The 13661-nt window shown below is 36.9% G+C and overlaps 1 protein-coding gene across 4 annotated transcripts in view; it reads left to right on the forward strand.

The window, feature by feature from the left end:
* Aass (aminoadipate-semialdehyde synthase) overlaps positions 1-13661 on the forward strand; it is a 73134-nt gene that overhangs the window by 13222 nt on the left and 46251 nt on the right. For 3 of the 4 annotated variants that reach the window (XM_004856444.4, XM_004856445.4, XM_004856446.4), the window contains 6 exons: positions 1885-2061; positions 4791-4875; positions 11975-12042; positions 12153-12299; positions 13247-13325; positions 13445-13572. In XM_004856444.4, coding sequence (XP_004856501.1) covers positions 1885-2061; positions 4791-4875; positions 11975-12042; positions 12153-12299; positions 13247-13325; positions 13445-13572 — 684 coding nt within the window. Of the gene's footprint in view, positions 1-1884; positions 2062-2818; positions 2970-4790; positions 4876-11974; positions 12043-12152; positions 12300-13246; positions 13326-13444; positions 13573-13661 lie in introns of those variants that run through there. The other variant, XM_087204591.1, reaches the window with a different exon arrangement.

Raw genomic sequence — 13661 nt, forward strand, 5'->3', positions numbered from 1 at the left:
AGTAATAAATACTAATTGAACCAAAAATGCAAAATAATGTTGGAGAAAAAGCCTATTTTTTTTTTATTCTTAAGTTCTTTTATTGGCACATTTTAGGTATACAATACATTTACATTTATCATTGGGTGTTTGTACCTGTACGTGATGTATCTTGATTCTTATTTTTTCCCCTTTACCTGTGTGTCCATCACCCCCTCCACCCTTCCCTATTTACATAGACATCATTTCCAATTTTTTTTCTTTTCTCATAATTTTTCCTTTCCCTTCTTTCCTTTCCCCTTCCCCTCCCTTCACCCCTACCTCTTTGGACCGTTTTTCCTATTTCAAATTATCAATTATTCATTTTAATCATTTTAACCCTTATTTACACTTTCAGTTTCTCACACTAGAGAAACTATTCTGTATTTACACATGTGTGTCCTATTTATTTCACTTAAGAGTATGGCCTTGATATGCATCCATTTAGCTACAAATGACTCTAGTTTCTCATTCTTTATGGCCAAGTAGTACTCCATTTTATAACAAAAACCACATCTTTATCTAGTTTCCAGTTGATAGGCACTTGGGCTGCTTCCAAGCTTTAGCTATTGTAAACTGTGCTGCTATAAACATGGGTGCACATATATCGCTGTGGTATGATTCTTTTAATTATTTTGGGAAGATACCCAGCAGGGAAATAGTTGGGTCAAATGGGACCTCTAGCCCTAGTTCTCTGAGGTATCTCCATACTGATTTCCACAGTGGTTGCACCAGTCTGCACTCCCACCAGCAATGGAGAAGGGTTCCTTTCTCCCCACACCCCTGCCAGCATTTATTATTGGCTGATTTCTTGATAGCAGCCATTCTTTCTGGAGTGAGGAGGAATCTCAGTGTTGTTTTCATCTGCATCTCTCGAATGACCAGTGATGTTGAACATTTTTTTATATTTATTTGTTGCGTTTACTTCTTTGTCTGAGAAATGTCTGTTCATTTCAGATGCCCATTTTTGAATTGGGTCTTTGAATTTGGGAGGTCTGATTTTCTTCAGTTCTTTATATATTCTAGATAGTAGTCCTTTGTCTGAGGTACTGGTGCTAAAATCTTTTTCCCACATTGTAGATTGTCTGTTAGCTCTGTTGGTGGTTTCTTTTGCAGTGCAGAAGCTTTTTAATAAGATGAGATCCCAGTTGTTGATTCTTTGTGCTAGTTCCCATGCTACTGAGGTTTTGTTCATGAAGTCTTTTCCTATGCCAATGTCTTCAAGAGTTCTACTTAACTTATCTTGCAGCAAGTTTAGTGTTTCTGTTTTAATATTTAGATCTTTAATCCACTTCAATCTTAGTTTAGTACATGGTGATAGGTGTGGGTCTAGTTTTAATCTTTGGCAGGTTGAAATCCAGTTTTTGCAGCACCATTTATTAAATAGGAGAAATAGCCTATTTTTAAAAAATACAAGTGAATAGCAAATCACTCTTTGACATTTGATATTTAATTTTGTTATTGATACAAAATTTACATTTCATAAATATGTTTAAATCATAGGTGCTAGTGGTTGTGATCAAACTATATTCTTCAATATGAGTATGCACTGAATTTTCTAAATTTTTGTTATAAAAGTCAAACATAGGGCTGGGGATTTAGCTCATTGGTTCCTCCACCTGCCTTGCAAGCGCAAGATCCCTAGTTCGATCGCTGGTACAAAAAAAAAAAAAAAAGTCAAACAGAATAGATTTATCTTTGGCCAGATAGTACAGATATTAAAAGTAGCTGCTTTATTATTTGTTCTAAACCATACACATTTTATTCCTTCAAAAGTTTGTGCCTTTATGTGATACACTTTTTATTAGAGAAAATACAAGTACCAGAAGCCAGGAGAATAACTGTTAACCAAAATTACACCCCCAGGAATATGTCAAAGCTGGTGGCATTCTTCAAGAGGACATATCTGAAGCTTGTCTAATTTTGGGAGTTAAAAGACCTCCAGAGGAAAAATTAATGTACAAGAAGACTTATGCATTCTTCTCCCACACAATCAAAGCTCAGGAGGCGAACATGCACTTGTTGGATGAGGTTCTGAAACAGGTAATTAGAGACCAATATTCATAAATGTGAAAGGAGGAAATTAATTGCTTTACTCCAAAGTGGAGTGTTAGCTTTCTTTCAGTATCTAGCAAATATGTCATCCTACTCACCTAAGCAGGAGAGGTGATACCTGAGGTAGTGTTTGAATAGCTCTGCTGCTCTTTGGGGCTCCTCTGCTGTATCGATTTGGAGTTTGTAATAAGAGGAACCAGATACTTTCATTCCTTTTATATTCCAAAATAGGAGGAGTTACAAAAGCTTTTTCCTCAATTAGAGTTCATAAGGTCAATTGGACAGATGCCACCAAATAGAATTTTAGAGCTGAGAGAATCTCATAGGTCACACTTCTTCATACTTTTCACATGGGGTTCAGGGGTGAAATGACTTGAATGAGCTCGCTCAGCTCTGTGGTGCCAAAACTAGGCTGCAGGTGTTTTTACACTTACCAATATCCACAAAAGGAGAAAAGTATATGTGAGATACAAATACTATGGAAAAACTAGCAGCTGCTTAAAATACAGAATATTTATTTAACAAATATCTACGGAGTGTCTATAATGTCTCTGACATTGTTCACTGTAATGAAAAAGCAAAACAGCCAGTGATCCTTGTGTTCCTAGCACTTGCATTCTGGTGGGATAAAACAAAGGATAAATACATAAGACATATGTCGTTTGGTGATCTGAGTAATGGAGACGTATAATACTGAAGAAGAAATTGAATGTGGGCAGTGGGGAAAGTGACAATGCTGATTTAGACAGGGCAGTCAAGAAGGGCCTCACTGTGAAGGTAGAATCTGTGGAAGAATTTGAAGGAAGTGAGGGACTAAGCACGTCCACCTGGCAAGAATCTTCCCAGCAGAGAGAAGAGTGATGCAAAGACCCAAGGAGTGTCTTTTTGAGTGGATGGTAAGAGCTGATCATGTTTTAAAGCACCTACTCTACCTCTGTGTGCACCAGTGGTTGGAAATGAAAGGAAAGCAAAGCTGATGAGAAAATTGTTAGCCTAGAATAATTTTGACTCCAGGTCACAAATGATGTGGCTTGCACCCAGGAGTGGCACTTGTGACATGTGGATGGTCCTGGGTACATTTTAGAAGCAAATCCTAAAAAGTTTGCTGATGAAATGCAGATGGCGTATAAGAGGAGAGGAGTCAGACACGACTATAGTTTTGGCCTGTGTAGCTAGAAGGGGCTGCTATAATTTGAGATAGTGCTACTGTGAGACAAGCAGGTTTGGCTGGGAAGGTTAAAGCTGTTTATGCCATTAGATATTTCAGGAGGGCAGCTGCACAGGCTGGCGGACATGAGCTTGCAGCTCTTCCCAACACACATTTGGTAGTTGTCAGGGACGAAACAGTATCTATAGTCATGGGATTGGGTGAGCTCAGAGTGAGTGGAGATAGTCATCCAAGCTCTGGGTCCTGGGGAAAGGATGTTAGAGTGTTAGAAATAAGCTAGAGTCTGAAAATGGTGCAGAAGATAGGCGAGTTCACCAACAGAGAAAGCAGTGGGAGAAATGTATATTATATGAGAACACACTAGACTTGGACTGAAGTTAGTTTGCACTGTTTCTAAAGAACAGATTCAAAAGTAATTGATGAAATTCGTTTCAAAAAATATTCCACCTTAGGAAAATAAACTCTTTGGTTTGGAGACTTTTTGTCATATGAACTTTTGTTTATTACAGAAAATGACTCATTGCAGACCCAGCAGGACTACTTTCTGGCTGCACTTCGTAACTAATTATTTGAAGTTAGATATATGTTAAGTGTTCTTAAATTCATACACATGGTAAAAATTGTATTTATTTTACAGAGCTAGGGCCTTGTGCATGCTGAACAAAATTCTGTGTTCTATTACTATTCTGCAGACTTTAAGTTGTATGATCTTTGAGGAAATAAAATAACTATTTAAAAATTCTATAATTGCAATGTACTGGTAGCTTTTAGGTATAAAGTAATAATGAGGAAAGAGAAAGAATGTACTTTTAGCAAACGTGAGGAAAAGAAATCCAGGCAGCTTGCCCTACTTTTTAAAATAAAGCTTACCTGTAAAAGGATGGAAGAAGAAAGCAAAAGAAGAGGAGGAAAGGAGGAGAGAAGAGAGAAGAGAGACAGAGACAGAGAGAGAGACAGAGACAGAGAGACAGAGGCCTGTGTGTGAACTTGGAAGGGAGTGTTGTGTTGCTACTATTTTTCAGGTAGAAGGGACCTGGGAGCATTCAGAATGGCTGAGCAGCAATATGAAGGGAGTGATGTAGGGAAGAGATAAGAGTTCAATAAGAGTCGTCTTGGGGGCCATGGATAAAAGCTGATTTTTGCTCACAGGGATTTGTCTCAGGAGGGATCTGGTTTTTTTTGAGGCAGGAAGGAATAATGTGAAGTAAGTGGGGCTGTATACATATATATTTGTAGTTGATGCAGGGTGATTTGGGGTATGAGTGTCTAAAAGTGAAGAAAGCCCTGCTATTATTACTTTATTGCTTATTATCAAGGGGCATTTAGCACCCACTGGGACCATGTTTCCATCTCTAATTACAAACCTATGATTGGTTGGTGACCTAGTGTTTTCTGAATAATTCTTGGTGCACCTGATGGTAATTTAGGTGATCAATTTAAGATATATTAAGAGAAAAAATGCAAAATACTTACTTGTTCATATATGTGCTTTACATATGGCACTTGACCTTAATAGGTATGGTTGAGAAACTTCTTATCCTTTTTTTAGGAAATCCGGCTTATTGATTATGAGAAAATGGTGGATCATAGAGGATCACGGGTAGTGGCATTTGGACAGTGGGCAGGCGTGGCAGGTAGGTATGTCAGGGCCTTTATTTCATTCGCTTTCTAAATTTGCTGTGTGTTTTCTCTTTTCTGTGGCAAGAGGATGGGAGAATTTATTTCCAGTGATAAAATCAACATAGGAATGTGAAGACTGGTGCATATCAGAGAAACAGAAGAAGGAAATAAATCATTAAAAATATTTTATTACAAACACCAAAAACAAAAAGAAAGCAGGGAGAAATGTAACATCCAGAAACAGACTTTGACTTTTTGGATAGTCCAGTTTGGAAGGCTAGAGAGATCCACCTGGCTTTGTTACATTGGGAGACAGAAAGGGAAACAGAAAGTAAAAGGTACAGGAGAAGAACTGACAGAGAAGCCTTCTAGAAAGGACAAGGGCTGAAGTCAGGAAAAAAAAAATCTCTGTTCTACTTTTGCCCAAGTTGGTACTTTGAAACTTTGTTAGCTGAGAAATGCTAAAAGTATATTTTGGATCTGAATCAGAGTAGACTTCTAGAAGGTCTAATAAGGAAAGTCATAAATGGGACTAGAAGGTCTAATAAGGAAAATCATAAATGTTTGGAATTGCTACTTAAAAGTGGAAGATTCCTCACTGTGATTTGTGTCACTGTGATTTTGTGTTGACTAGTCTGCCTTTGCCTCCCTATGGTAAACTTTTATCAAATTACATATTTATATTATTTAGTTGTGGAAAAGTTAACATTATTTGGAATCCTAGAGTACTTTTACAAATAACATTGTCTACCACTCAAGAAATACTGAGACATTAGGAAAAATTTAAAATACTATATAGTTTAAGAGATGAATACTTTCAGAAGATTCCTAAATTTTAACTTCTTTCTATACTCTAACCCACCTGCTTAAAGAGTAAAATAATTAAGCAAAATTTGAAACTCACAAAATTCTTTTTACTTAAAATGAATTCACTGTGTATTGGTAAGCTTTCCTGTTGCTGGACACAATATCTGACACAAAGGAAGAGAGGTTTAATTTGGCTCATGAGTCGGGGGATTCAGTCCATGGTTGGCTAGCTTCAAGACAGAAACATGGTGGAAGTGTGTGGTGGAGGAAAGTTGCTCACCTCATGGAAGCCAGGAAGCAGAGTGAGAGGAGAGAAAGAGGATCTGGGGACAAGAATGCACCCAGTCACAGTCTCAATGTGTTAGGAAGGCTCCACTGCCTAACAGCACATGAAATATTGAACTCATCATGGATGAATTAATTCACTGATGATATAGTGCTCCCATGATCAAATCACCTGCCAAACACAGAAGACTTTGGAGGGACATTTTAGGTCAAAATCATAATATATATTTTCATATTTCAACTCTTACTTCATACCTTTCCTCACTCAAAACACATATCAGTTTTGTTAAAGTAACAGAAAATTAGATTTCTTAATGTAGAATAGTGATGGGAAGACCTCTCTTGACTATTCTTCACAAGATCTATCATATGAGAGTTTTTTCTGGAGAAAATAAGGACATCAGAAATAAGTTGGTTTGTTTACAAGTCACCACTTTCCAAAGCAGCACCGCACCTGTTAATAGGATGTGGTTTTTATTCTTAAAGAAGTTTCCAGGTGAGAAAACACACAAGTGTCTGTGATAGTTGCTATAGGAAGGGCGCTGAAGTAAACCTGGCTGTTGGAGAAGCTTCTTCTTTTTTTTCCCCATTAACTTTATTGGTACATTTAAGGTATAAAATACAGTTACATCCATCATTGGGATCTTGTACCTTTACATGAGTCTCTTGGTTCTTATGTTTTTTCCGCTTCCCTTGCCCTCCTTTCACCCCCTCCACCCTTCCCTATTTGCAAAGACCTTGTTTCCATCTTTTTCCTCGTCTCATATTTTTTCCTATCCCTTTTTTCCCTTCCCCTACTCCTCCCAATTCCCCTGCTCTTTTAGACCTTTTCTTCCTGTTACACAGTATCAGCTATAGATTTTTTTAATTACAATATCAAGATCTAGGAGACATTACCACAGATTTTGCAGAATTTAAAAGGATATAGAAAGCATATTACAAAAATCTTTTTTGAAATAAATTTGACAACTTCTAAGAAGTAACTTAGAAGACAAATTAATGAAACTAACTCTGGAGGAAATATAAAATTTGAATAGCACCTATTAAAGAAAGTATATTCCTAGCTTGAAAACCTACCTACATGACAACAGCAGGCTCATAAACATTTTAACTGATAAATTATATCAAACATTTAAAGCAGAAAAAAGAAGGAACACTTCTCTCCTCATTTTAGGAAATCAACATTGTGCTAATCCTAAAACTGGATAAAGATAATAGAAGAAAAAAGTATGAACATAGATAGAAATTTGTTTAACAAAACAAACTTTTAGAAGTCAGATCTGGCAGTATGTAGAAAGTGGTTTTATTATAAGGATGGCAATGTTGCTTCAGCATTGGAAGATCCACCCCCAAAAGTCATCATTTTAAAAGAGGAAAGGAAAAAGCCATATGATCCTGTCACTAGTTGGAGAAAGAGTATTGGACTAAATTCTACAGCTATTCATGGTAAAAGCTATCAGGAGCCTAGAAGTAGAGCAGAACCTTCTCAACAGATCAAAGACATGTACTCCATACTTCCAACAAAAATTCCTTCTATGAATGGAGATGATACAGTGCTTTCTCCCTAAAGTGGGGAACAAGAGCATATATGCCTACTCTTCATCTGTCCATTAGACTTTGAAACATAGGTCTAAACCAAAATAGTCTGGCAATAAAATGACACAACTAGGATAGGATTGGCACGGCAGAAGCAAAATCTTTCTATGTAGATGAAATGATCATCTACAGAGAAAATACTAAGAAATCTCTAGGAGCCCCTAGAACTTGTACTTGAATTTAGCAGGATTAGAAAACACAAGGTATATATAAAAATTCAGGTCTGTGTATACTTGCTATAAATGAAGAACTGAATATTGAAATTTCAAAGTTATGTAGGAGTACAAAGGACCCAGAAAAGCCAACAACAAAAACAAAAACAGTGTTGGAAGATATTTAGCACCCAATTTTAAGACTTCTTCTAAAGCTACAGTAATCAAGGCAGTGTTGGTATAAGGAAAGACATATAGATCATTTGAATAAAACAGAGATTCTAGAAATAGAACCACACATATATGGTCCACTGAGTTTTGAAACATTATTTAACATTAACATTTTATAGAATATAAACTCAATTCAAGAGCCGAGGAAGAGATAGTGTCTTCAGCAAGCGGCACTAGAACACCTGGTATCCGTATATAAAAAATTAACCTCAACCCTTTTTTTCCATACATGAAAATAACTTGAAGGGATCTATGAACCTAAATGAGAAAGCCTAAAAGTATAAAACTTTAAGAAGAAATTATAAGGGAAAATATTTATGAATTCAGGGTAGGCAAGAACTACCTAGGATACAAAAAACATGATGTATAAAAGAAAAAAAATTGATGAGATTCCATCAAAATTTAGAACTTTAAATGACATCATTAAGATGAAAAGTAGTCCTTAAACAGACCATATTTACAATGCATAAAACCTATGAGCAGAATATATAAAGAATTCTTAGAGCTCATTAATAGACAACCCAATTAAAAAGTAGACATAAGAAGATGATAAATAGCCAGTATAGCACAAGGGATGGTGTGCAACTCTAGAATCAGAAAAATACTATTCAGTACAATAATAAGATTGAATTATACACTCATTAAGGACATGAAGTCAAAAGTTTTAAAAGCCTTGTCATGATTTTTTTCTTTTTGTTGGATTCTCCCCCTTTGGGTTTAATTTGTCAAGCCCAATGGATTCATTCTGCTGGGTTTCCTGGGTTTGTGATCCTCATTGTCTTTTCCTGGGGTATTGACTAAAATTTTTTGGAGTGCCAGTTTGGTATTCATGAAGTTCCTGAGGTGCTCTTTGTCATGAAAGTATCTTATTTCTCCATCAAGTTTGAAAGATAGTTTTGCAGGGTGCATCAATCTGGGTTGAAGGCTATTTTCCTTTAGGGCTTGAAATACATCACTCCAAGCTCTTCTTGCCTTCAGGGTTTGCATTGAGAAGTCTTCTGTGATTCTGACGGGCTTTCCTTTGTATGTGATTTGTTTCTTTTCTCTCATTGCTTATAGAATTTTATTCTTCTGTTGGATTTCTGGAATCCTAACTATTATATGCCTATGTGTAGATTTTTTTTGATTAAGGCTAGCTGGAGACCTATATGCCTCACTTGTCTTCATGTCAAGTTCTTTTCCCCTGCCATCACTTCTGTGAAGAGTTTTTTATGTCATCTGCACTCTCTCCTGTTTCTTCATTGACTCCAATCAGTCTTATGTTATTCTTCTTTGCATCGTCTAGCAGCTGCTGGATTGATTTCTCATGTTCCCTTACAATTTTAAAGCAATTTTTCTTTTCCTCCTCACTAATTGCAATCTTATCTTCTATATGTGAAATTCTATCCTCACATTGGTTCATTCTGCTGTGCAGACTTTTGATGGAGTTTTTAATCTCTTGGAAATCTGTTTGCATCTGTTTCATGGATTCCATTTGTTTCCTATGTTGAGATTCCATCATGTTCCTTAGATCCTCTATTTTTTTATCTGTGCCCTCTCTAGATTTATTAATCATGTCTTGCACCATGAGCAAAATCTTTGCTGTTATCTGAGTAATTATTTCTGATTTCATTTTTCCCAGATCCTCTTTTGTTGCCAGTTCAGAGAGTCCACGTGGTTGAGTATCAGATTGTTCCATCTCATTTCCCTTTGGGGTTGCTGTAGGTGATCTGGAAGTCTGTTTTTGAGGCTTGTTTATGTGTCTTCTCATTTCCACGGGATGTGTGGGGGCGTGCTTCTGGCACTCACGCAGCTCACCTTCTGTGCCCTAGGAACTTGGGATGGCAGCGGGGGAGCTTCCTTCCGGGTGCTGGGACTGGCTGAGCCTCACTGCCCTAGGAGCCTGGGATGGAGGCGGGGAGCTTTCTTCCAGGTGCTGGGACCAGCTGAGCTTCACTGCCCTAGGAGCCTAGGATGGAGGCAGGGGATCTTCCTTCCGGGTGCTGGGACCGCCTCAGCTTCACTCTAGAGAAGCTTCTTAGAGAAGTGAAAAAAGAGATTTTTTTCTCTAGGTTGAGATTTTAAGAATAATTAAAAATATTCCAGGAATTAGGAGAGTACAAGAATGCAAAGATCAGTTATTAAAAAAATTAATAAATGCCTACATAGACTAATAACAAAGAGAAAAGACGTTATTTATTATAAAAGAACATTAAGAGGAGAATTTACATTATATTTTACAAATATTAAAGGGATAAAGAAATATTAAGAACAGCCCAATAGATTTGAGAACCTGTATAAACTAAAAAAACTTTTGATATATACAAAGTACAAAAACTACTGCAAAAGAAATTAAAAAAGTAAGTATTGGTGTAGGAAATAAATTCTCATAGTCATTTATCAAAAGAAATGCAATATTTTATAAAAAGAATTTTTATAGCACTTTCATTCATAATAGCCTGAAAATAGCACGAAAGTACACCAAGAGAAAAATAGGTAAATCATGCCATAAACATAAGGTGAAAAACTCTTCAGCAAGAAAAAAGAATGAAGGGCTGGGGATTTAACTCAGTGGTGCTACGCCTGCCTCATAAGTGCAAGGCCCTGAGTTTGATCCCTGGTACTGCAAAAAAAACAAAAAACAAAAAACAAAAAAAACAATGAAGCACTGATAGAAATCTCAAACAAATAGGCTGGGGATTTAACTCAGTGGTTTCACTGCCTGCCTTGCAAGTGCAAGGTCCCGAGTTTGATCCCCAGGACCAAAAAAAAGAGAAATTTCAAACAAATAATGCTGAATGGAAGCATAAACACAATAACACAACTAAAGAGCACATGCCTATAGTTTCATTTATATGAAACAGTAGAAGAACCATATCTATACAGAGAGCAATAGTAATAGTTGTCAGGGACCAAGAGTTCTAAATTTGATTATGGTGGTAATAACACAATGTGTGTATTTGTAACAATTATCAAACTCTGTACTTTAAATAGGGATATTTAACTGTATATACAATTAACACTTACATAGACTAATAACAAAGAGAAAAGACATTATTTCTTCAGAAGTTGAGTTCAGAAAGGTGATAAAAGAAATCTTGTTAGGACTCTGTGTGCTGGAGGGGTGAAGTGTGACATGGAAAGTTTTATTCTATAAGAGAAGGGGAGATTCCATGCTGAATTCTTTGCTATAGGTATGCTGCATTTTTAGGTGTTGGGGGGATCCCCAATATGAAACTTACTACAGATAATTGGACAGGTCTTGCAATCAAAGGAAAAAAAATCTGTGTTGAAGGTAAAGACTTGGTGTCATCTGCATAAAAGAGTACTTGAAATTTAGGGCTTGATGAGATTACTCAAGAAGGAAAATATAGATATGGAGAACATCCCAGGACAAAACCCTGAGAGAGTAATAAGAAAGGAATGACATAGAAAGAGGAGACTGTGAAAAGGTAGGATGGAATCTTTCCAGTCAGGGATGTTGAGGGAAGAAAATGTTTCATCAAAGAGGGGGTCTGTATTGCCACTCACTTCTGATAAGTCAAGATCTACAAGGTGTCCAACAAATTTAGTGATTTACCTTTCTAAATAGCTGGGGAGGGCTCTAGGGTCATAGGTAACTTTGTTTTTGTTTGCTGGTGTGTTTTTGGCATGGGAGAAATGGGAGCATCTATAAATATTGATAAAAATGAATCAATAGAGAGAGATGATGGAGGATTGATTCAAGAATGAGTTCCTTGGAGAGGCAGGAAGGGATGGGATCTACAGCCGAGGTGGAGAAATTAACCTTAGACAACAAGATGGAGCCAAAGTGAAAGGGAGGTGGGGATTCCTGTAGGCCAAGGGCAATTAATGCCTGATAGTAAAGAGCTATCAGAGACCCCTTCCAAGGCTGAGACACTGTGGTCTGTGTTTCCTCAGGGCACTGAACAGGTAGAAAAATCGTCAAGGAGGAAAATTGGTAATTTCTCTTGACTGTTGCCTAGGAGTTGAATTTATTTTGTACATTGATATTAGCCTACATTCAACTAATGGTCTTTCTATTGGTCTGACTCTGCAATAGGGATGATCAACATTTTACATGGAATGGGTTTAAGGCTCCTTGCTTTGGGACATCACACACCCTTTATGGTGAGAGATATTTCCTTTGCTTGTTTAAAAATACATACCACACTTTAAGAATAGAAAAAATATCCCAGCTAATGGACTAACTTGAATTGTGTGTACTTGCTTGCTTTCAGCATCTTGGAATGGCGCATAACTATAGGAATAGCAGCCAGGCTGTCCAAGCTGTCCGTGATGCCGGCTATGAAATATCTCTGGGTTTAATGCCAAAGTCTATAGGGCCCTTAACATTTGTGTTCACGGGGACTGGTAATGTATCTAAGGTAAATTCCACTTGTCTTCCTTCTGCAAAACAATCTGAAAACCTGAAGATGTGGGCATTTTGTAAATATTTCAAATTAAATTAATAGATATTCTATTTTTAGCACCTTATGTATTTTTCTTATAGCAAAGAGCAATAATGGTTCAAATATTTTCTTTGCTTTTAATTGATTCCAAGCTATCAGAGGCTTGCAATTCTTTTCCTCTCTTCCTTTTTCCTCTCTCCCTCCCCTTCCCTCTTCCTCTCTCCCTTCCCGTCCCTCCCCCTCCCTCTCTCCTTTTTTCCTTGAGATAACTCATTTTAAGGGTGTAAAGCTGTGTTCCTAGGTGATCCAGTTTTCCTTCTTCACTGGAATGTCCAAAAATTTGGAAGTGACTCCAGGATACATGTTTCAAGAATACCAGGGCTTTTGCCAGTAAGATATTAGGGAGATTAATTCAGGACTGTAATTAATACTTTCTTTTTTTCCTGGGGTGGTTTTGAGAATGCATTTGTAATCTCCCAGATAAACTTTAAACTGAAAAATAGATCTTCAAGAAAAATATTTTCCAAATAGGACATCTCTGTTAGTATTGTATTGTGACGTAGGCATCTGATTTTTTTCTTCTGTAGAAAGTAGTTTTTCCACTTGAAATAATTTCTGCAATCGATCGAAAAGTGACTAGAAATATCATATCCACATTTGTAAACTATAGTTGCTGTTCTGAGTAATTTAAGTAAAAAATAAAAAGTCAAAGCTGCTTCTAATGCATGCTTTCAGACTGGAATCAAAGCTGGTTTGCAGGCTGTATGCAGGAAATCATCTGTACTTCTGGATTACAGTCCTGGCCACAGGGCAGGGCAAGTGGAACTGTATAATTGTGGAGAAAATAATTGAAATCTTTACAGGAAACTGTGTTGGCTCTTTTCTTACTGAGTTTTAGATTTTTACTCATGCATTATTTACAGGGAGCCCAAGAAGTCTTTAATCAACTACCCTACGAATATGTGGAACCCCATGAATTAAAAGAAGTCTCCAAAACTGGAGGTAAGAGGTGGAAAAGATAGAATCATTTACTGTTCTGAGCAGCATTTGTATTATAATATCTTATCACTATGTCTTTATCATTTCTCACCAAATTTACTAATTTCCTTTTTCTCTGTAAGACCTCAGAAAAGTGTATGGGACAGTGCTAAGTCGCCATCATCATCTTGTCAGGAAGACAGATGGTGTGTATGATCCTGTAGAGTATGACAAACATCCTGAGCGCTACGTTAGTCGCTTTAATTCCAATGTGAGTATCATAGTAAGGTTTTGAGTTGTTTGCTTATGATGTACTATAGTTAGGCCGTTTCAGAGAGAAACTGTGCATATGTACATTGG

The sequence above is a fragment of the Heterocephalus glaber genome, unplaced genomic scaffold (genome assembly GCF_053883595.1).
Source record: "Heterocephalus glaber isolate CG9 unplaced genomic scaffold, H.glaber_assembly_v1.0 deba00000546, whole genome shotgun sequence".
Taxonomy (NCBI): domain Eukaryota; kingdom Metazoa; phylum Chordata; class Mammalia; order Rodentia; family Bathyergidae; genus Heterocephalus; species Heterocephalus glaber.